This window comes from Onychostruthus taczanowskii, unplaced genomic scaffold (genome assembly GCF_017590055.1).
Source record: "Onychostruthus taczanowskii isolate IOZ18803 unplaced genomic scaffold, ASM1759005v1 scaffold13, whole genome shotgun sequence".
Classification (NCBI taxonomy): domain Eukaryota; kingdom Metazoa; phylum Chordata; class Aves; order Passeriformes; family Passeridae; genus Onychostruthus; species Onychostruthus taczanowskii.
The window spans coordinates 7,179,965-7,204,726 of NW_024498462.1; the positions used below are offsets into that span (position 1 = coordinate 7,179,965).

Here is a 24,762-nt window from a genome sequence, read left to right on the forward strand (position 1 = left end):
GCCGCCGACGCCGTGTGCCCGAGGCGCCCCCGCCGCCGCCTGAGGCGCTCCCGCCGCCCCCGCGCCCGCCGCCATGACCGAGGAGCCGTACGAGAAGTTCTTGGCCCCCGAGGAGCCGTGCCCGCTGCTCTCGCACCAGCACCCGCCGCGGGGCGGCAGCTTGAGCCTGAGCGAGGAGGGCTGCCTGGACGTCAGCGATTTCGGCTGCCAGCTCTCCTCCTGCCACCGCACCGACCCTCTGCACCGCTTCCACTCCAACAGGTCCGCTCAGCGGCTGGGGGCGGCGGGCCGGGTGGTGCTGAGGGCCGGGGCGGGGGTCGCGGCGGGGTCGGGGCCGCCCCTGGCAGGGCCGCGCATCCTTCCCTGCTGCTGCCCGGGGCCAGCGGCGCATGGCCGGGCTGCAGCTGCCCGCGGGTCCGCCGCTCGCCCCGCTGGCTTACCCGGCCCTTTGGGTTCCGCTCATCACCTTACGGTGTGAGCTGGGTTGGTGTTTTAAGATGTGTCTTTTCATAGAATCACAGAATGGTTTCGGTTGGAAGGGTCCCTAAAGGTCATCTAGTTCCAACTCCCCTGCCCTGGGCAGGGAGACCTTCCACTAGGATCAGGTTGCTTCTAGCCTCAGTCCGAGTTTCTTAATTTTCGAAAGATTTTGAGTTTTTGAGGGCAGTAGGCAGCTACAGAATGGTGTGTTTATAAGACTTAAAGGCAGGCCTTGCATGGTCACCAGGCCCTTTAGAGATTCAGACCAGACCTTTAGAGATTAGAATGAGTTAGGCGGCGTGGTGACTCTACTGACTCCTGCAGAAACATTTCCACCCCATGCTGCTAATTAAGGGCAAATTATTCTGCCTGTAATTTGTAGAAATGCTAATACAGCTCTGCAAAGAAATTCCAGTTGTGTTCATAGAATCAAAATCACAGTCCTGCTTTCCTTAGAACCTGATTCTGCTAATACATAGTATTAAGCTTGAATATAGCAGTAGCTTTCTTTGAGAATACTCTATGAGGTTTCAGTCTCCAACATACATGTCTCCAACATTCCTGTTCCAGTCTTGCAAGATTCTTTTATGGGTTATTAGTATTTCTGTGGCACATGAAGAGTGAATTTGGATTAAGTCATGAAAATTGCACTTTAAAAGTGTCATTCACAAGGGCAAACTTTTAATTATACATTCTTAAATGATTCAGCATGAAGAGCCTTGATCAAACATGATACACTCTCATAATATAGTTCTTAAGTCATAAGACATGAGCAGTAAGATGTATTCTTAGAATATCTGTAAATAAATGTGTGATAGTCACCAAATTTGCATTTGATTAATTTTGTACATTTCTCTCTGTTGCTTTCCCAAGTGTGTTGCTCAGGTTTGCTCCTTTTACAAACCCAGGTTTGTAGCCCAGGCATCTCGAGGGGTTGTTTGACTTCTCTGGAAAAGGACATGCCCTGTCTTGCACTGATCAAGCCATTGCAGATGTGCAGCTCAATCCGTGGTGTTCACATAAGGCTTTCTATTTTTTGAAGTTGGGAGTAATTTTAATGTAGCTCCCCTTTGTTGTTAATCCAGTTCACCCCAGGGAGCACAGCAACCCCCCAGCCATGTGAAGGAGAGGCTGACTGCCTGTACCTGCAGCATCTGTGTGCTTTGTTGGTGCTAGAGCCCCTGTACCTCATCCTTTGTTTTGACATGTCTGGGAACTTTGTCCACTCTGTCTCTCATTTCATTATTATTTCATGGATTCTGAGTCTGTATTCATGTTGGATAACATGCTGTGTCACCAGAGTCTTGTTCTGCTCATTCCCAATGGATTCCCTTGCCCACAAGAGTCTGTACCAGCAAGGCATTGGCAACTATAGGGGATGCAGAAAGGGAGGCAGGGCAAGAACTCCTGAATCTGCTACAAGGAAAGTTTTGGAAATGTCTTTAACATCAGATAAATTCACATCTGGTCCAGTAGATGTGGGAGTGAATCCATCACAAACATATTTAGCCAGCTTGGTATGCAGCTCAGTGAGATTGAGGACCAGCCTTTCTGGTGATAGGATGTAGGATTGCTCAGTTGGATAGAAGAGTGTTTTCTAGTTAGCCAGGCTGAAGTGGACAGGCTGATGGAGCAGGAGTTGATTGTGTGGGTTTGTGTGGTGCATTTTAGAAGCCTTTTTCAAATTGTTTTGGCCATATGCAGTGCTGTGCTGACTCATATTTGTCTCGACCTACTTTTCTCCAATATGTAAAATAAGTTCCAGATATGGAGACTGATTTTATGAGTTTGTTACATTCTGGCTTACTCTCATTAGAGTAAAAAATCTGTTCTGTGAAAATTGAGTTCTCAATAGCTTTCCTTTAGCAACAACTTCAGCTAGCTTTGTTATGAGGCAAAAAAGTGTTTAGTTTTGGCATGGTATCATTTTCACCCAGGTCACTTCCCCATCCTGCACTGTCTCATTCCAATAGCATGTCCAATGGTTTTGACATTCAGAGTTGTGAATAATAGATCCATAATGTGTTTCCTTATTAAGCTTTAATTTTGTGGGAGACTGTCAACCTGGAATTTCTTTTTGACTTCTATTTGTCCTGAAGTCAAATTGATTAATTATTTAGTTCTGTTTATTCCAGTTTATATGGAAGTTTAAATATCTCAATACATGGAAAATTTTATTTTTAGATCAGTGTGTTTTAAAAACCCGACCAGCAGCAAAAAAGGGTCAATTTCCATACTGCAGGGTAGAAATTGACAATATATGAAAATAAAGGTGTAATTATACTAATTGTATTTGGATTTTGCCTTGATATTTGTAACACTGTGTTCCCTTTGGTGTTGTTGATGTACGTTAACAAATACTTAAAAATAGAATACTTCAATTTACATAATATATAACTTATTTCAATAAAATCAATGTATGATATCACTGACTAGCAAAGTGGAGATAGCTTTACAAAGCTTAAAGGAATTTCTTAGGACACATGATGCCCAGGTTTGCTGCTCTCTAATTGTGTTGTCCTGTTTTGCAGGTGGAACTTGACATCTTGTGGGACGAGCGTGGCCAGCTCGGAGTGCAGCGAGGAGCTCTTCTCATCCGTGTCCGTGGGGGATCAGGATGATTGCTACTCTCTGCTGGATGACCAGGAGTTCACCTCTTTTGATCTGTTCCCCGAGGGCAGTGTCTGCAGTGATGTCTCCTCTTCTATCAGCACATACTGGGATTGGTCAGACAGCGAGTTTGAGTGGCAGGTAAACTGGTTCCACTGGAAATGTAAAGTTTTGCATAGACCATTGCATGCTGGATTTAGCTGTAGTTGAAAAATAATAAAATAGAATATCCTGAGTTGGAAGGGACCCACAAGGATCACTGAAGTCCAGCTCCTGCCCCTGTACAGGACAAGCCCAGGAATTACACTCTCTGTCTGAGAGTGTTGCCCAAACCCTCCTTGAACTCTGTCAGGCTTGGTGCTGTGACCACTGCCCTGAGGAGCCTGTTCCACTTCCTGACCAGCCTCTGGGAGAAGAACCTTTTCCTGATACATAACTGTAACTTCCCCTGACCTGGCATCCTGCTGCTCCCTTGTGTCCTGTCACTGATCACCAGAGAGGAGAGACTGCCTCCCCCTCCTCTTCCCCTCCTGAGGAAGCTGTAGACAGCTATGAAGTCACCCCTCAGTCTCCTCTTCTGAACAAACCAAGTGACCTCAGCACTTGTTTCTTTGTAACTACTGAACATAGGAGCACATATCTGAATCTTGAATGATAGAAAAAATGTTTTGTTTCATTTTATTCCAACCTCCTTAATCAGGAGGAGAGACTGAAGGTCAGCTCTCCAAAGAAGGTCGCTTACATATGATGGACATTTGGTTTTAGAGACCAGTCTGTGTTTCATGTAGCCATGAGCTTAGATCTGCCCTGCTAATGAAATCTGGTTATAGATATCTGGTTCTATTGGTACTTTCTAGTAAAGTGTACAAACTCTTGCCATGGCTTATTTCTATCTTATTTTTTTCTATGCCAGTAAGAGTACAGAGCTCATTTTGTCTCGCCAGAATGGGAAAGTAAATCACATCTTTTTCCCAAGCCTGTGCTGGATGCAGTCCTTGTTGGGTATTTCTAGTTTGTGATAGTCTTCCCTGTTCAGCAGTTTTTCAAATGTGATAGGCATTTTTAATGTATTATAGACCTAAATTGACTTTTTATATTAAAGACTTAAATCGGCTATGAATGCATACATAACTTTGAAATAGGGTGATGTAGGGCTTCAGAATTTTTTGGGGAGTATTTGAAAATTTTGTCATAAAGCTTAGTGAGAGCATGTAGAGAGTCTTGTAAGGACAGTACAAGAACTGAAAACTGATTTCAAGAAAGCTCAAATTCTTTTCCAGAAGATGCAAGTGAACTTGAGATGTGTACTGAGATCAGCTTTGAATTTCTGACTGGTTTAGTCCTGCTGCTGGTCTCAACAATGTGTGTTATATCACTGAAGTTAAAAGTGTGTGCATAATGCAGTCTGTAGGAACAGCTCAGGTTAGATCCCAAAGATTCAGAGCTTTATTGAGTTGTGAAATTTCAATTGCCTGATAAACTTGGCAATTGATTTGAAAAGAAGCCATTTCCTATGCCTTAGCAAGCTGACAGTATGTTTGATTGGTAACCAGCTTTTTTATTGCTCTTTGTTTTTTAAAACAAGCTTTTCTTAAGAGACTTACTTGATTTGATTTGTAGGATTTTGGAAAGACTTTTTTGTAGCTCTTTGTGGTGTTATCTGGCAGAATCTGAGCACAATCCAGCTGTCCCACTTTAACTGGAAGTGCATTCAGAAATCACATATCAGTTGTATAAATGAAACTAGCTGAAGTTCTCAGTTGCTTTCAGGCAAATGGCAGTGATTTTAGTTGAATTTTCTAGTGTCATTATGGAGCTTGGTAGGAATTACAGACCTACGTTAAAATTATCTTCCTTAAACTAGACTTATGCTCCAAAATGGGAGGTGTAGATTTAGGTTTGGATTGTCAGGGATAGTTGTCACTGATGGAGAAGGGAAATCGTTGAAATGTGACTTCAGTCTGTGTTTTCTTAAACACAAATTTTTAAAGAGGATTGATGAGTACAGAGTAGTGTGAATTGAGTTTGCTGCACTTGTTGTTTACGGGAAGATTCAAGGGAGTATTTCAGGTTTATGAGTAATTAGAAAGAGTTTGTTAAAGTACAGAGATAATCAATGCTTTGCTAATTTGATGGTATGTTTTGAATTGTTAATAGTGTTAGAATAATTTACTATCTGCCTACTCTATTCTAAAGCTTTGTTCTTTCTTTTGCATGTTACAAGTTGCCTGGCAGCGACATTGCAAGTGGGAGTGATGTGCTTTCTGATGTTATACCGAGTATTCCAAGCTCTCCCTGTCTGCTTCCCAAAAAGAAAAACAAGCATAGGAATCTTGATGAGCTTCCATGGAGTGCAATGACAAATGATGAACAGGTGACTTTTTTCCTATGTGAGAACTGCAATGTACAGAAGAGCTTCCAATTAAAAGACACAACTTAAAGGCCATCCTGTTAGCTGTAGGTGTAAATGCAGACCTGTGCAGTACTGTTTGATTCTTAAAACTAAACCTTGTCCTTTGGATCTATAGGGGGCAGTTTAATGCCTACTCAAGTTTTCACCCTAAGTTTTTAAGGATACTCAAGGCTAGAACCATGATATTTGAGCATGTTTTATTCTGTCAGTTCTTTCTTTTTTCTCTTTCTCATTTAGAATCAGTAATACTTCAAAATGACCTGCCTTTCTTTGGGTCCTAGGTTGAATATATTGAATATTTGAGTCGCAAAGTCAGTACAGAGATGGGCCTTCGAGAGCAACTTGATATTATTAAAATTATTGATCCTACTGCTCAGATCTCACCTACAGATAGTGAATTCATTATTGAATTGAACTGTCTCACAGATGAAAAACTGAAACAGGTGAGTTAAGGTTTGTACATTTGACTTCAGGGTTTCAGCATCTGGTTATATACTGCAAAATCTTATGGACTTGTGATCAATTTTTATGCATAATCATTAGATGTTGAGAGAGACACTAGAGCACAGTACTGTCAGTGACAGAAAATAGAGTTCAAAAGCATATTTGTATGTATTAAACCTTGATATAAGACTGGTTGTGTATTCCCACTGTGTGTTAAGCCAGAGCTGGTGGGTGTGTAATGAGTTGTGTTGTGGACCTGGTGCTGCTTATGGCACTCTCTAGCTGAGAGTCTTCATTTGCTCACTGTATATAAATTAGCATTTAAAACTCCAAAGATTGGAATTCATTGGGGAAGACCATAAATTTCATGCAGAAGGAGATAAAGAATAATGCATTTTAAAGATGTTTCAGTATGCAAATTATAACCAGGAAGGATACCTGGCTGATGGGGTAGATACATCCTACTGTCTTCTCAGTCATTGAATTACTGAGATGTGTTGTTGGGAAGAGATGCAGTGTCCATACCAGCTGAACTCCTCCGTGTTGCCCTGATAATGATGAAGTTGAAAATGGAGAACATTCACTGCTTTTACGGGCTTGGTCTGTTTCATATTTCAAACATTTTGTAAGTGTCATCTTAAAGTAGGTACTTACTTATTTACACACACTTTTGTTTGAGTAGCAAAATAAAGGGGTTTGATACATTAAGTAAACAACTTAATTCAGTTGAACTTGACTGATGTTCCTGTTTGTTGTTAAAATAATAACATATTGTTACATAGTCACAAACCTGACAAGCAGAAGAGAAAAGAACCCCTCAGTCCTCGCTACATATTTTTCTTCCTTCCCTAGTGAAATGTCACAAATGTTAACATAGTTAAGTTCTCTGGATGACTCGGATGGCTTGGGATTTAACAGCCACAGGAAAATGTTTTAGAAGCCTAACTGAAGTGACCCAATAACTTCATCATCATTAATAGGCAGATTGTGGATTTTTCCATGGAAATGAGTATCTCAGTGCAGCATTTATCAAACTATAGTAATTTTGCTGCCTCTGTTCTACAGGTGAGAAACTATATCAAGGAACACGGACCTCGGCAGCGGTCTGCAAGGGAGAGCTGGAAAAGGAGCAGCTACAGCTGTGCAAGTACCAGTGGTGTGAGTGGTGCCAGTGCCAGCAGCAGCAGTGCCAGCATGGTCAGCTCAGCCAGCAGCAGTGGCTCCAGCGTTGCCAACTCTGCCTCAAACTCCAGTGCCAACATGAGTCGAGCGCACAGCGACAGCAATTTGTCCACGAGTGCTGCAGAAAGAATCCGGGACTCAAAAGTAAAGTTTCTAGTTATGTGTATCTGTATTAAGCTGTCTTAACTCCTGAAGCTTGCTCATGGGGTCTTACCTGAGATGTTTGTCCTGAAGGAGCAGAATAACTGAGTTATCTGTCTAAGCCAATGATCGTAAGGAGTTTAAACTTGTGCTCTTCCCATCACTTTTAACCAAAAGCCTGGTGTTTGTATGTAGTAGATATTCTAATTCCTTTTGTTTAGAATGAGTGAGTGGGCTTGAATAAGGGCTTATGCATTTAACTTAAGAAAAAATTTGTTTAAGAATGATCACCCTAATTAAGGCATAATTTCTGGACAGTAGAGACACCCGTGATTGTTTTTGGTTTTTTCTCAACTAGAAGTTTCATCAGGCTTTTTGAATCTTTGCTATTTTTTGAGCATATCTCAAAGGGTGAGAAGGGACACTCTGAACATGTTTCATTTAAAGTAGAACTGTGGCACTCCTTCTGTCCCCATAATTTAAATTTCAAGTGTGAAGGAGAGGAGCAGTTCTTTCTTGCTCGTCAGCACCTTGGGTTTGTTAAGGTAAGACTGTAACATTTCTCCAGCAATAAAGATTCCTTCAATTGAAGACTTGACTATACAACATCACAGGTTAATGTTGTGCCTCAGAATTCAGTTGTGGTATTAGGTATGATATTAGATGTTTGATATTAGGTATGATTTTGGACGAATGTTTACACTACCTCTGAGAATTCGTATTTGTTATTTTTCAGAGCAGGTGTTATTTTAGAGATTCATTTATATTTGCCAGCTTTGGAGGTGTTTTTTTCTACTTTACAGAACAAAATCTTATGTTTTGTTCTTCTGTATTTTGACAGAAACGTTCCAAGCAACGGAAACTCCAGCAAAAGGCCTTACGGAAGAGACAGCTGAAAGAGCAAAGACAAGCTCGTAAGGAAAGACTGAGTGGATTATTTCTTAACGAAGAAGTGCTGTCTTTAAAAGTGACTGAGGAGGACCATGAAGGAGATGTGGATGTTTTAATGTGACAGGGGTGAATTTATCAGTGTTCTTTCTAAGCCTTAAATGTGTTATCCTTATTGTTTACATATATTTCTTGACCAAATTTTCATTAGTATTAACAATACAAACCAGATCTTTTCTCAGTGTAATTTTGCTAAGAAGGTCTAAGTATTGAGTAACTTCAGCTTTTTGAGACTAATTTTGCAACAAAGAATTCAGAAACTTACCTGTCTTCTGAAAAGCTGCTGAATAGATGTGATTTTAAGGGAATTTGAACTTGGCTAACATGCTAACTTACTTGCACGTAAGTCTAGGGGTACTTCTGGGTGACACAAAGCATGCATTACTATGCTTCAGCTTTTTTAGTTTTTTTTCCAGCTTTGAGTTAGTATTGCACTTGACTTTTTCTGTCCTCCTTTCCCATTATTAGGAAGATTGTTTAGCATGAGGAAAAATCTTTTGCTCTCTGGGGCTTTCTTCAGCCTTGCTCTTGGTTTGTACAAAATCGAAGTACTGTTGATACTTTTCTAAAAGTTGTGATTTAAATTAAACTACACAGAAAACAAGAAGCAGGACATCTAATGCAGAGAATCTGTAATACAAATACTGCCTAATAATGTAGTTCTTAGGAACCAACTAAAAATTAAAAAAAACCTTCAAAATAATTGCAGACTTAGTCTTCAGAAGGTTATTTTGTTGATCAGTATCTTAAAAGTGTTACTAATGGTTCACCAGCACATCCCTAGTATTTCTGTGAAAAGATTCTAATAAAAACACATTTATGCATGGAAAATACACTAACCTGCAATTAAGTTGTCTAGGACACTACTTAAAATAGTTAAAAACACTACTGGAAACAGAAGTGCAAACAAGTGGCACACAACTTCAGTGGTTTTCTTCCCCAGAAGCATATCTAAATATGTTTGATTCATATTGTTGACAGGAGAACTTAATTAATGCAGCTGTACTTTTTAAATTGTATGTTTAGCTGAGGTTGTCTTCTGTGTGGGTTGTTACACCATGACATGTATCAGAATTCTCCTTTTGTTGTCTATCAGCTTTTGAAATTTCTCATGATAAGAAAATTAGGTAAAATTGTGGCTTTCAGGTAGGGAAGTAGTAGTAGTTCCAACCTTTTTCTTAATTCTGACAATCTTTAAGCTGATTTTAGTTTTTATCTTGGAACTGCTTTTATAGAACTCCTTCCCCCATGGCTGAGATAAAAATGATAGTTCTAAATTTTAATGTGAAATTTAAAAGTGTATAAAAGTATTTTTGAGTTCTGAGTTTAGGAAACAATTTTTTATTATGTTGATGCTTCATTACTTTAATTTTGCTCTTGAATTAAGGAGTTTCACAGTTTAATGTGGCCACAGGTGTCTGTAATTGCAGGATATAGCCCAATCCTGCAGAATGCGTGGTCAGCTTTAGGACTACTGACATTAATGTTCCATGTCCTGCAAAGACTTAATAGCCCTGACAGCTGAAATATTTTTCTTTCAGAAGTGGAATTCCTTTTAGCCTCAAAATAAACTGACCAGTAAATGATCTGAACAATAGGATTTTGATAAGAAATAAACGAGGTCCATAGTCAAACTTATATGTTTGTACTTAGTGCTGCTCTACAGCAGGTCCCAGGCTTGGCCATGGACTGGCTAAAAGCCAGGTAATGCCATTTTAAACTCAAGTTAGCTATCCATATGGCCAGTTATCTGTCCACTAAGCACAAGTGTCTGTGACCTGTCAGTATTTGCTTGAACTGTGCTCTTGCTGGTTGATGCCTCCCTCCTGTATAATCAATACTGAAAACTTCTTAACAGCATACACTTTACTGAGAATTTAGATTTACTTAAATCTGGACCTTCTTTTAAATATCTTGTATGGAAGATAAAATTCAATTGCTGTCAATTTGGCAATTTCAGGGTGTGGTTGTTAAACTCTTCCATGGTAATGGATGAATTCATCATGAAATACTTCACCATGTGTACACTGTCACAGTCCAGTACAACCTTTATTTTCTGCAGTGACTTTGAAATGTGATTGAATTTTTTTTTTCTGAAGAAAAATGCACACTTTGTACTGTAGAGAATTGAAACTCTGAAGTGAATTGTAAGGAAGGTGCAATATCTTAGTGTGGTGGAGCATGAAAGTGTGTCACTTTATTCTGTTTCAGCAGTTATTCAGAGTTTAAAATGCCTCAGGGTTTTGTTGGGAGAAGACCCCATCATTTTGATGAGGTACAGTTCATTGTGGTCACCTGTCTACTAGCTTCCAGAGATCCTGAAGTGAGGGAGGATAGTATTTCCATCATAGTGTGAGCATGTAAGTATAAATTATTCTAAGTGATTAGGTGGGTCCAGTTGCTCATCTGTTAGACTGGACAAAAAGTTCCTGGGTGCCAGAATAGCTGATTGTGCTGTGTTGTCTCCAGCAGGTACTTCAGTCATGTGTGTGACAGTTAAAATGATAGAAGAGAGTGGATTTCCAGGGATTCCATGCTAATAATTAATAGCTCTGTGATCTCATAGATGCAGGATTCTCATAAGAATACAAAGAACACAAAACTCTGACTGTTCTGGTAAGAATGCAGGATCACATCTTGCTTACCTTGAATGTTCTTTGCCGAGTACTCAGAGATATGTTGTCTTTCCCTGATCTCAGAGAATCAGGCCTGATGGGACTCAGGAGTTCTCATATACTTCTACACATTTGGGTTTTTTTTTCCTTTTGCTTTCTCATCCTCTGTAGTTCCAGTGCCACACTTACTTTGTGGTGGGGGGAGGTTTTTTGTCAGATTCATGTTTTTCCCTGCAGCATGCTCAGTGCTTACTCAGGAAGACCCCATCCTTGGTGGTTTTAAAAGACATGTAAATGTGGCACTTAGACAAGGCTTAGTGGTGGGCTTGGCAGTGTTAGATTTAGGGTTTATGATCCTAAAAGGACTTTTCCAATCTAAATCTCAATTTCTGTGAAATACCCATGGTAGTAGTCAAACAGTTGGAATGTCAGTGAAATCTGGTCTTGCTGATACAACTTTTGGCATTTGTGGCTACAGGTGTAACTACCGGGTTCTGATGAAGAAGAGTAACAGACTGCTAAAATAATGAATCTTTATTGAGTTTATTTCTTTAAAAAAAAAAAAAAAAAAAAATCAAACCCCTGCTTTTTATTAATAGAGAAAAAATGTCAAGCTTAAAAGCAACACAGAGACACACAGGAAAAAGCTCATAGTTACATGGCTTCATGGTACTGAAACTGTGTCTGTAGGAACTTTGTGCCCACTGCAATGTGGATATAAACAATTTACACTCTGCAATGATAACAGTTTGCTTCCATGGTAACTTTTTCTCTAAAAAGGCTTAGAAGGAGCACTGAAAGTCTGATTGCAATAGGACTGTAAACAAGAGAGAATATTATTTTCTAATATGATTTTAAATATGAGGAAGAAAGCTGCCTGACAAACTTGGCTGATTTCTGTGTATCTAATGTCATCTTTTATTAAAATACTTATTTTTTTTTAATCTGGAAAGCTGATAAAAAGATGGTTACAATGTGCTCAGTATGGGGTGCTTACTCAGAAGAGCAGGAAAAGTCTTTGCAAGATTTTCCTGGGCTCAAATTTTAGTTCTCAAATTGTGGTTTGAAACCTGTGAAGATCATTCTCTGGGGAGAAAACAAACCAACCGACCTGCTTGAACTTACATGCATTTACATCAGAGTGCATACACAATACAGAAAGATAAAAATGGCAATATTTACTGTTCATCTATGCTGAATGGCCTGAAGCCATTTCTTTTCTCCTAACACTCTTTCAACTTTGAAATCGGTTGATGCATTGGTCTATAAATATTAATAAATCTGACTGTTTTGGGAGCTTTTAAAGTTCATTCATATAAGCCAGATTTTCATGGCAAATGTTGTTAGATCTATTGGTTTAATTTTCTTAAGCTTACTGATCTTGCAGTTCTTGGGCACAGAAAAGTCAACAGTTGTCCATTTAAGGATTGCAAAGATTAGTTTATTAATCTATCAAGAGCAAATCTATGTAATATTCAAAGTTTGTCTATTTTGACTGTTAACTCTGATGAATCATATTTGTATTCTCTCTCATCTGGCTAATTTTAAAACATTTCCAAATTGCAAATAAATTCTCCAGTGTAAAAAAAATAATTGTAATATGGAAGCCTTGAATATAGTTAATAACCAAAGCAAGGGGAAGGTGGGGGGGGTTGATTTTTTTTTTCTTTCCTTTTGTGGGGGGGAGAGATGAGGGTATAGATTATAGAGTATATGATATTGCTTAAATTGAGGGTTTTTTTCCCCAGGTTCTCTGCTAATTGTATTGCTAAAATGCACTTTTGTATAGAAAACCCTTCTCTGTACATTCTGTATCTACTTGACACAATGTTTATAGAGATTTTTCTGAAGTTGTGAAGGATTTACTGAAAGATCTGATGCTGTTGAATTCAAGTTTTCATTGTATTTGAAAATAGTTATGTGCATATTGAAGTACAGGTTGGAATTAAAACTAATGATATAGCAAAGATATTCTTATGAAATGATGTGGTGTCTTCTTCACAGCAGGGGGATTCATATACAGGACCTGCAAAGCCACTCTTCAGGCAGAAAATACAAATAAAGTGACACATCTTAACTGTTCTTGATGGCAGAAAGCAAACTGGTTTGTTAATTGCAAAATCTGACAAGAATTGTTTCATTGGGAAGCAGTTAATTTTTGTGAATTGCATAACCCAAGGTCTTGTACTTAAAGTTGTCTGTTCCTGTGCCAGAGGTATTTTTTATATATATATACTCAGCACCAGCAAGGACATGGCAGTCTTTGAACAGGCAAGAGTGAGGACACTTGCCAGCTTGTAGTTGTGTCCCTGAGCAAAATTTGCCTTCTGCAGTACTAAAGTTTGAAGTGTAATATTGCAAAACCTCCTTTTTCCCTTTGGAATCCAGTAAAAAAATCCTGAAAACCTGAGAAGAGGATAGCTGGCATAGGGATGTATTCCTCAGCATGCAGAAAGTTTCCTGCAGCACCTCAGGGATCTAAAGCTGCCTTCTTTGTCTTGGCTATGGCTCATCAAACACTTCTAGGAGTTGATTCTCATCAAACACTGACAGAAGTTAAAACTGACCAAGTGTTGCTATCCCAGTTTCTATAGATGTCAAGGGATGGAGAAGGACAGGGTGAAAAATGCTGCATTTCATAGCAAGTCTTGTCAAACTGTGAGAGATCTTTACTTGTGAACAGAGCTGTGGAAGCTCTTGCTCTGTGGTGCTATGCCTTCACCTGAGCAGCCTGCTTGTGTGCTTTTTCTGTTTTCACCCAAAGGTGAGTGACAGTGTGGAATGTTTTGCAACAAAAAACAAGTTGAAATGTTTCCAAGGACCTTGACCAGGGATGTTGGCTTGTTGTGGGGGCTGACGTTTCCTTGGATGGCACCCAGGAGCTGCAGGGAAGCTGATGCTCACACTCTGACTCCCAGGACCTTCCCAGTCTGTCCTGTTGCAGCAGTTCATTATCAGGGTACCAGCTGCACGGGTGGGTCTGATCTCCTGTCCCCAGGGTTACATGGGCACAGCCAGTGATGTTATGAATCTCTTATTAGCCATCCTTAGGCATTTCTTCATTTCTCTCAAGTGTAGCCAGTTTCACTGCATTGAGAAGAACTCATTTGAGGGCTGGACACTATTCAGGCACAAGCTGAACGAAGCAAAATCAAAGAAAACCTTGCTTTACTTAATTAACAGGGAAGAGTGTCATTGGCTATGGGCTTGCTGTCCTCAACCCACTCTTACTATACTGGCCTGAACTGTACACTTCACCCAAACATTTTCCAGTACAAAACTAGTTACAGTTTGGTTTCCTGAGATCCTTTTTATGTGTTCCTAAAGATCCCATGCCCTACTGGGTAGAAAACCTCCTTTTTCACCTCCTTCTGGAACATTCATCCATTGCAAATTGTTTCTCTAGTGTTGAAATCAAATATAAATCCAAATCCACATTTCTGTTCTGAAATCTCATTTCATGCTTTTCCTCCATGGTGTGGTGACTTACACCTGGCAGCATCACTGGTGTAAGAATTTATTTCTGATAATGTAGAACACATTCCTGAAGCTAAAGCCTGATAATTCATCGTGGCATTGGAGTCTTTCTGATCCTGCTTCTGTGGAAACAACTGCACTATTGCTACTAAGTTTCTCGAAGGAGGAGGATTTATGGCAGTGGCTGATTCTCACGCAGGTACCTCGGCCCGTCTGTTGTCACCAGGGGGAGCACCGTGGTCATTTACTGGATTTTAAACTACAGCTGCCAGCGTTGCTTTGCTACGAACGCTTGCCTTTATTGTGTTATATCCTGGTAAAAGATGTTAGGGGGATTTGCTTTCCTCTTATGCTGTTTTTGAAGTAGGGCTCTATCTGTTAAGGGTCACTTTTACAATAATAACATTTCCAGCAACTAAGGGAAAAAATTAGCTTTTTCTATTCATGATGATTGCTAATTCTTGTCTGATCCTGCTTATTTCAAATGAAAGGTGGAAGTACACTCCTGTTTATTGTTATGTATGCACTGCTTTGCTGTTTAAATTCCCTGATTTCTGTTTTGAGTTCAGACTTCCTCACTGGGGGCTGAGAATTTTGCAGTTGAAAATATTAGGTGATGATAGGAAACAAGCAGCCAGCTTGTAATATGCTGAGTCTCCTAATGTACATGGCTGTCTGTCCCTGGGAGGCAGTGCAGAAAAGATGTACCTTGACTAGCTTTATTTTTTTAAAAATAATAACCTCTGAACTGGGCTTCCTTTGGAGCAAAGAAAAGTACTGCTTCAAAGGGAGCTGTTTTGTAGTATTTATTTTTCTTTCTTTGCTCATCTGACAGTTATTGCTACCTTTCAGAAAGCTAACTAACACATATAACTGCAGAGAACATGTGAGGGGTTCTCCCTGGTATCTTGGGTTCATTCTTGGAAGTCAAGCTTTTAGTGGCTCTGTGCAGAACTAGGAAGGTTTTGAGCAATTCTGTGTGATTGCACAGCCATCCTCTGTTGTGTCTTTAGCTGTCATAAAAACAGAAGCATATTCTAAAGTCTTCAACTGTAGGATATTTCCCCTAGGGAAGATGTGTGCCCAAATAATCTTGAAAGGAGGGAATAAAGTTTTAAATCATAATCACAGAGTAAAGAGATTTAAAATGTGGCAGATAGCTTGTGTTTCTTGACACCTAGTTCCTGTCTATGCCTCCTGAGAACAGTAAGCTGTGAGTACAGCATGGCAGCTCATTGCAGGAGTTGCTGAAAACATAGTTTTAATTCATTATAGACCATCCTTGTTAATTAGGCAATTCTCATTTAATGATATTTCCTTTCTTAGTAGTTTAAAAGTTGATTTTGTCCTTGCTTTCTTTGTTCAGTGTAGAAATAAATAATTAGTTCTAGGGTTTTGTTTTACTTTCCATTGTGCCTAGTAGGAGCAAAGGAGGAGCTGAAATTAGTTCACTTTAATAGCTGGTCAATTTTCAGCATCTAAGCATGGTTTTGATAATTTTGTAGGTTTCATGTCTCCTGTGTTGCAGATGTATTTAAAGATGCAGTTAGGAGTTAGGATCTTGAGGAGCACTGGAAGAATACAAGAACTGTGATGATGGGCTTATGCTTTGAGCAATAAATGCTCCTCATGCAGGGCAGGTTTGTGCTTGTCCAGAGCTTTTGTTCTTGAGCTTGTTCCAAAGCCAAGCACAGTGGTGTGTTGACTACCTGGCTGGTACTTTCTGGCAAGAGCAGTGTCAGCTGCTTAGCAGTTACTGTAAATTCTTTTTGCTTAGGATCTCACAACTCCTGGGTGGTTCTACTTGGCAACTCCTCTCTGCTCTTCTAGAACAGAGACCACCTCTGTATCCCATCTCTTTGTTACTGCTGAACAAAGCAAAAACATTGTGTGTTAGGAGGGTGTAAAAACTTGTCTTTATGGTACTAAGTGACTTTCACCACACACTCAGAAGTATATTTATTATATTCAACTAATTAGTCCCTGCTGCAAGTATAGTTGAACATTAAAGTTCATCAGATTTGTCATGAATTTATTTCATGTTCTTTAAAACACGTTTCATATTCAGCTAGCTCTGCTTTGGAATAGTCCCTCTCTGGGGTAGTACAGGGGACCAAGGCCTATCATGTCTAGGACTGGTACAACCTTTTGTTTTTGGTAGATGGAGATGATCACTTCAGTGACAATTCAGTAGGCAGATAAAAAAATACATGAGTTTATGTGAGTGTTTAATTTTATTAAATTCAAGGTGAGGTAAAAAGCACCGTAGGGCTAGCAAGCCTTTATGAAGTTAGAAAGAATATTTTTTTTTTCTGCTTAATTTTTCAATAAGGTGAGTTTATTTACCAAATAGAAAGTATTCACAATGTGTGTTTGACTTATAAACATGTTGGTCTACAAATGCATGCACTTCCTCCTGAAACAATTTAGGTCATAAAATTGTTTGTAGAAGTTACAAATGTTAGCCAAGCAAAAATGAAGCAGTCTGAAATCTTAGCACAAACCCATTTGTGGACTGATAAACCCATTTGTAGACTGATAAAATGAGTGTAATTTATGGTCGAGATACCTTACTGGCATATGTATTAAAGTTTGGGGATATGTCTATTTTTCTTAGTATTGCATTAGCTGTAATTTCTATGTAATGCTTCAATTCATTTATATATTTGCACAACAGACTGTCAGATAAAAAAGTGCCAAAATGTGTATAAGGAGGTCATCACTTTAGCTTAATTGCACACAAATTTCCTGCAGACTCTGATGCTTAAGACCAATAATGAGACTGCTACAGCTAGAATAAACGCATTAGCCTATAAATTTAGAGCTTCTACCTGCTTTGTGAAGGGAGAATCATCTCTAAATGAGCCTAGTAACATGGATTTCTGATTAATCATTTTACTTGGTGACTCATCTATGATCACAGTACAACAAAAATGTCATGTTTGCTTAGTGGCATTAGCACAATTTATCTTCTCTACATTCAGAGAATTGCCTTGTTATCAATGTGGGACTGGGAATACAGCTGAGGAGTTCTTTTGTTAAAGGACTCTGATGTCACTTTATCTAAAGCTGAGTATAAACAAACAAACAAAAATTTTAGAACTGCTCCTTTCCTTGAAATGTAATTATTCTACTTGGTCTGGCCAAACCATTTGCAGTAATTATCTTGAATCTGTAAAACAAAACTAATTTAACCTTGAAAACTGGTATTATTCAAGTTGTCTCTGAATTTTTCTTTTTGAGACCATCCCTGGAAGTTAACTCTGTTTTTGAGACAATTTTGCTTTCCTTGTTGCAGAGTAAAGCCTGCTCATTACTAGAATGCTCAGGGCCCATGGATTTGTGGATGTCAGGTTTGCATAAGTGTTCTCTAGCCCAGTCTTTCCTGGCCAAGGGAAACTCTTCCAACATTCCTCCACCCTGGTTTCCTGAGTCTGAGATTGCTGAGGGTTGGTCTTGTCGGTGAAGACAATGCAAATGATTCACTGTGATTATCAAAACTGAGAAAGAGAAAAGCCAACACAACACCCTCTGAGGAAACTTTGGTTTAAAGAGCAAAATGTACGACCAGAAGCTTTGGTGAGAATGAAGAATTGACACCTGCCCTGTATTGCCTACTCGGTGTCCAAAAAGTCCAAGTTAAATCTCTGCACTAGGAATTAGGTTAAAAAAAGCCATTAATACTGGCATGTATGCATAAATATAGCTGGTCTCTGGTTATGCATTTATAGCTTCGGGGTTTCTTGTGACCATGGAAGCTAAAAGTTATCTTTAAAGGAAGAGACACAGTCCTGCATTTTCATAGTGGCAATGGTGAAGCTTTAATAAAACAACTACCTACAGTGAATGCTTGCAAGCTTGCAAAATACATCTGGAGAAGGGCATATCCATGTGATAAAATCTGAATTTAAAGAGGAGCCAGGAGCTTGTTGCTGCTCCCATGACAGTGTTGGTTTTTTCCTTCAGCTTTACAACTGAGCCTGCTGCCTCTGTGCTGTTCAGTGGTGATCGATGTGAACATGCTGCAACTGTTTGCAAGAAGTGATCTGAATCATTCAACCCAATATTCATTTGTTTGACTGAAGCCTCTTTAGAGCCACTTGTGATCTGATGACTAACGTGGCACAAAGATGCTAATGCTCAGTGTATACATAAATCATTAACTACTTAATTTGGATTTGGAAACCTGAGGCAACAGAATGCTCCATGGAGAAACAGCTATATTTATCTCTCCATCCTGAACCACCTGTCTCCAGAGACCTGGAATGCATTAGAAAAATTAATGTAGTCACTGAACTAAATCTAGATCCTCTGTTCCAGAAGAAAGCAGCATTTTTTGCAACTAGAAAAGCATGGAAATCTAGGGTCTGTTCTGCTGAGACAACAAAAAATAACTTGAGCAGTACCGCCAGAAAAAAAGTAAAAATTGAGAAGAATCTGACCCCAGCTATAGTTTTTTAAAAAGTATTTTTTGAGGTGGTCTAGGTAAGAGTGTGTGTGTAAGAGAAAAAGGAGTTTTGGTCCATCTTTAACTCCACAGAATAGAATTTGAAGTCTCACTTTGAAGTGAGACCTGAAAGCCCTACTTCAGCAGTATTCTAGCCCATTCTTGAAGGCATATTTAACTACATTTCTTTGGTGAAGTGTTTTGGCACTGATGGGGAAAGTGTATCTTCCAAACTGATAAACTCACATGCTGGATGCACGTGATGTGAACAAATTTCTGCCACTGAGGTTCCTCTTCTTGTCATTGTCTCCTTCCTTCCCCCTGGTTAGTTAATGAGCTGTGTGCCCCTGACTAAAATACCATGAAGAATAATATTGATAACAATGAAGCCTAATGGAATATGGGACTGTGCTGCTGCAAGGCACTTAAGCTCCAAACTTCACAGAGGGAAATTCTGAGACTAGTTACATTTTTAGATACAAATTGCCAGTGAGAGACATTTCATAATATCAGTGAAAGAATTCCATTCTCTGAAGCTTTTGTTTATCTTGTGTTACTTAAACAGGTTAGATGCTTGTATCTAAGTATGCACAGAGCAGCAAAGCTGCTTCTGTACCAAAAGAAACTGATCCTGTGTTCATTCCTGTAGGTCCAAGACGTGTTTACTGCCCACTTCTTAGAGAGGAAACCACAATGCTCTGAGCTAACCTAGATTCTTACACATGTTGAAAGGGAAGCAGGACCTCCCAACATTCTTCCTGACTCAATAATTTTGCTCCTTCTTTAATACTACACTGATACCAGATTGGACCTCTTTTCTTCATTTGAGTTGTTAATTTGATCCTCTTGTGTAAAAGTACAGTAAAAGAGAATCTACTGGTATGTTAGGTTTTTTTGAATTTGAGCCATGTTGTCCCTCTATTTTGTTAATGCTGAATGTGAGTGTTTTCAGAAACAAGGATTTTGTTTGCTATTTCAATAGAATGTTGTTTACCTGAATGGAAAGCTCAGTCCCCCAAATCTGGATGTTAGACACATTTTTTTATTTACTATAGCAGACATTAAAATAATTATTTTGTTTTTAATGTCAGGTGGCCTGCCTTATTCCTAGAGAGTCATTACTTAAATATTTAAGGCAGATTCTCCCAAAGGGTTTGATATGTCCTAGATAAAATGTCTGCTTCAACTTTAAATATATAACATCTAAACTCTACTCCTCCAGAACTTTATGGTACTATAAATTTAGAAAAATGATATGCAAATAAAAAAAAAGTGTTGGAGGGCAAACAGGAATTATCACATGCTTTAGAGAAATCAAAATCCCTTCAATATAAGGATTTTACCAATATACTTTTATTTAGCTTAAAAGCTGGAAAGTCAAGCTTAAGGGGCAAGGGCAAGTCAATGTTCTCACAAGGACTTGTTTTACTTTATGATATAAAACTTGGAGATTACTTGTCAGCTACATTAGTTTATAATGTCTGTTTTTCAGTGAGTGATATATACACTTTAGAAGAAATAGTTCTTTTCCAGGGATAGCATTTTAATTCTATTTCAGATATTGAGTGAAGAAAGCTCCAAAGAATATAGGACAATAAACCTTTGATATGTCCAAGACTGTAATATAAGGGTTGTTTTTTTTGTTTTTTTTAGAGTTGCTAATAGCAACTTATGTGGCGAACATAAGTACAGCAATTTAAAAGGACACTGTGGTAATGTGAATTTCTTCAAGTAGTTAAATACTAATGTCTTTCACCACATCAATGTCAGCTCTGCTTCCAGTCAAAAAGCTAAGGACAAATGAACTTACCATTTCCATTTGCTTTTTTGAATTGAAAGGTTTTCAGAAAACTGACAATAGCCAGTCTAGTCTGTAATTTTAACTTGATTTATTTGAATTAGTGAAATCTTCAGTAAATACATCTGGGTACACTTCTTAAATATTTCCCCAGAGAGATTAAACATCTATTTACTTTAACTCCACAAGTGCTCACAGACTTTTAATTGCAGTGCCTGACAAACTCCTCAAGAAAGGAGAAGTGAAGAAAGAGGAAGGGAAGGTCACTCCTGTGGAGAGCTGCTGCCCTGAGTGGGAGCACTGGCTGCTGTGCTCCACCTGCTCATCTGAATGCCAGGCAAGTGTGTTTGTGTAGCTGAATAATTTACACTACAGGTTTCTTTTGTACCTATTGATCAGGAGGAGTATTTGTGTTCTTATGAAGAACTTGCCTTTCTGTGTGGTGTTCTTAGCTACTTGTGCATCTGTGTGCACCTAAGGGTGGCTGCACTCATGTCCTCCACCTTAATCTGTATTTGAGATGACTGGTTAATAGAAAAATGTTTAAAGTGATATGTTAAATGGGAGTCCCATGTGTACTGTCAACGCAGATCAGACCTGTCAGAAGAGCTTGGCAATAAAATTGAGTAATTGCAATGTACATCCTTGAGGTGGAGTTCTACCCATGTTAAAATCAATGTCAACAGTTTAGTTGATTTTAGCCTTGGGTTTATTTGCTCTTTGCTGCTGGTAACCATGGTATGGCATGCATGGTTCTTAAAGAAGAATATGTGCTGTTGTCTTAGCTTGAGGCCTTATTGCAAAGGCTGTGGAAGTTGACGACAGGATTTTTCCTACCCACAGCAAGGTCTGGACTTGGTGATGTTGAAATGGAAATAAAAGGCCTGTGTTCTGTCCTCCTTCATCTCTGTAGAATCCCTCACTAACTCTCTCTAAGCCATCCTGCTTAAAATGCCAGGGACAAATTCAAGTAATCTCCCCCACCACTGGCACTGCTGCCCTCTCAAAGATAATTCCACAGGCCAAATGTCTTGGATTGGCCCAGAAGTATTTTCCAGAGTCCATCTTTAATTCTCTGTTTCCTTCCATTGCTGCTTCTGTTGTCCCAGGAATTCTCGCTTTAAAGAAGTGGTATCCTGTCTGCCTGTTTCCTGGTAAACTCAGCAACACAATGAAGAAAGTGAGACACACAAAAGATGCCTTTTGAAATAGAAACAAATTGCTTAAGAAAGAATTCTTGCAGACTGGAGGCTTCTCTATCAATGCCTCTTGTGCAATGCTCTCTCCCTGGTTTTTGGAGGCACATTTACAGACTGAATTCAAGGAGTGAGGAGCTGGCCTTGCTGATTCAGTGCACCAGTGCATTTGTCCTTGAGACACTGCTTGGCTGCCATAGGCTCAGAATTGCCTTCGTGCACCCTGTCAGTGTTCCTAAACAAATCTGAGCTTAACTGAGAGCAGCATACCCTACCGTGGTAAAGTTTCTGGGAACTTTACAAAGGAAAAGGTATGGTCAGTATTTTAACATATATATGAATTTTCTTCTATAATTAGGTGGAATATGGATATAGCTTTAGAAGTTCAATTAAAAGCATGTCGATAAAAGGCAGTTGTGTGCTACATAAAAGATTCTTTTGTTGAAAACTGGCCTGAGTTACGACTGTTTTATACACATTAATTTGCTTTGTACATACAGAATGGAGCTGATTGAACAGCATGATTGTCTGATGAGAGCTGAAAAGCAGCACTTGCTGTAGGTAATTTAAATTGAGCCCTATTATCATTTACGGATTTATTCTGCTTAGAATCAATAAGATGAAAAAGGGTCTGAAAGCTTTACACTAATGCTAATCACTTCTGGGTCAGTAACTCCTTGTGTTTAAGTTATGCATTTCTTCCCTGTATTCACAGAGCTACTTGGAAAGTGAAATATTTTAAATATCTTCCACTGAAGAGAATCTTCCCACTTCTACTTCACAGAGCATTTAGCATTGATAAATATTTTGTTATACTGAAAAAGTTCCCTGAGAGGGAAGTGACACCAGCCAAATGAACAAAAGAGATGCTCTGGAAAAAAGCTCAGCACAGAATGCCCTGAAAAATTTGTTATAAAGCAGCATTCTTGGTGGCTGGAGATTCAACTTGACCCTAGGATGCAGAGTAAAGCTGGGTTTGGGTAGCTGCAGTCATTTCACTTTCTGTTACAGGAACAATTTTATTCCTGGATAATTTATCTTTTCATTTTAGAGAGGTATCACCAGGCCCAAGGCAAAAGAGAAAAGCCAAGAGAGGCCAGAACCAAGATGATTTTGGTAAAGATATGCAATTAAGAGGAAATACAATGAAAGGAATGTATGAGTATAAAGCAGAAAAAAGGTAAAATAACCCTGAAAAATCAACTTGACAAATTTATTTGTCCACTAAGACCTTGATTAGTCCCTTTGGGGTGTGCTGGAGGGCTGTGTTTGGCACTTTGTGCTGTGCAGAGCAGCAGGGTGGGTGGTGCTCCTCTCCCTGAGGACATTGTGCTGTGCAAACAGGGCAGAGCATGGCAAATGGAGAAGTGTCTTGCCAAAGACATGTGGAGGTGCAGGGGCAGAGTCAGAAGTGGAATTATTCTTTCAAATCCCAGGTGAGTGTCCCAGCCTCTTCACCCTGCTGCATCTCTGTTCAGGTACAGGAAAGTTAGTTCTGGATGATTAAACCATCAGGGCTATAATAACTATAGAACATATTCACCACTGTTGTAGCTTGTAGCAATGAGACAGGGACCTTCTTGTTCCAAAGAGAATAATTTATTGCAAAAATCCAGGCTATTTTATGCTGTATTCAGATGCTAAGTTCTTATCTATTTACATTCTTGAGACAAGATAACATCGTGCACTGGCTGCCTGCCCTGCAGGGCTTGCTGTTGATGTACTTCTAACCAATCAGCTATCTGATCAGGCAGTGTTCACGTGTGCTCTTGACCAATCTGAACCCAAAACACGAGGTGACCATACTTGGTTATACAACTGTCGTGGTTTGACACTCGCCAAAAGCCAGGCACCCAAGAAAGAAACATTCAGTCATTCTCCTCTGCTATAGTGGAGCAGAGGAAGAGGAAAGAAGAACTGAAGGGCACATGAGTTAGCAATTAGGAGAAAACACTAAAGGCAAAACAGGCTTAAACTTAAAAGGTATAAAGAAAAAATTTATTAACAGCGTTAAAAGAGGATAATGAGAACTAAAATAAACCTTTAGAACACCTTTTTTTTTTCCCCCTCCAGACCCTCCTTCCTTCCCACTGAAGCGCAGGGATACAGGGTGTGAGAGTTTTGGTCAGTTTTTCACTCAAAATCTTTCTTCAGTTCACTTAGAGGAACTTCTGCTATGCCATGGCCTCCTTCCTATGAGAGACAGTTCTCTGTGAACTTTTCCAGCATGGTTCTAATTTTCATGAGTAGCAGTTCCTGCTGAGCTGCTGTGAGTCTCTCCCACGGGCAAGCAAAACTGCCCAAAAGTCCTCCCAAAACTGCCATGGTGTGGGTCATTTTAGTTCATGGGGTGTAGTTTTTCAAGGATAAACTGCTCCATTTTGGAATTGAGAGCTCTCTTTCTCTGTCTCTGGAAGCAGGGGTCTTCTCTCTCTGCTGGAGTTTCCCACTAGATTACAGCTGCTCAGCATCCACCCACGCCAGCGTGAGCAGCTTTTCTCATGGCCTCTGGGTCTCTGCATCCCCCCATGGACTTCCTGGATTACAGGAAGACAGTTTGTTGTGTTATAGTCCACACCACAGCTTGCAGAAGAATCTCAGCTCCAACATTTGGAGCACCACCTCCTTCCTCGCACCGACCTGTGTTGCCATGTTGTTCTCCTCACACATCCTCACCTTTTCCTTTCCTCTGACTCAGAAGAAAATTGTTGTCCTTAGGTTCTTTTGTTCTCAAGTTCTATCAATTGGAAAGTTCTTAGAGGGTTTGCAGCATGGAAAGGTTGAGTTTGTTTGGGCTCTGTATGAGGGAATCACTCACCATGCTGTAGGATGACCCTGCCCCTCCCCGTCCCTCAGAAGAGCTGTGTGTGGGTTTTTGTCTCTCTTAAATTTGTCCTCACAGAGGTGTGACCAGCTTCTCTAAATGGGCCAGCAGCATGTCCATCTTCAGATCTATCAGGGATTGGCTCTGCTGGACACAGTAGAAGCTTCCAGCAGCTTCTCTCAGAAGC

At 39.6% G+C, this 24,762-nt stretch overlaps 1 protein-coding gene across 1 annotated transcript; it reads left to right on the plus strand.

Annotated features, from left to right (window-relative positions):
* The first annotated feature begins 6 nt into the window (after window positions 1-6).
* FAM199X (family with sequence similarity 199, X-linked) lies at window positions 7-12,802 on the plus strand. Its single transcript, XM_041396441.1, has 6 exons — window positions 7-261; window positions 3,012-3,231; window positions 5,315-5,464; window positions 5,785-5,946; window positions 7,013-7,273; window positions 8,112-12,802. Exons 1-6 carry the CDS (start codon window positions 74-76, stop codon window positions 8,280-8,282), a joined length of 1,152 nt encoding a protein of 383 aa, XP_041252375.1. The 5' UTR covers window positions 7-73; the 3' UTR covers window positions 8,283-12,802.
* The last annotated feature ends 11,960 nt before the right edge of the window (window positions 12,803-24,762 follow it).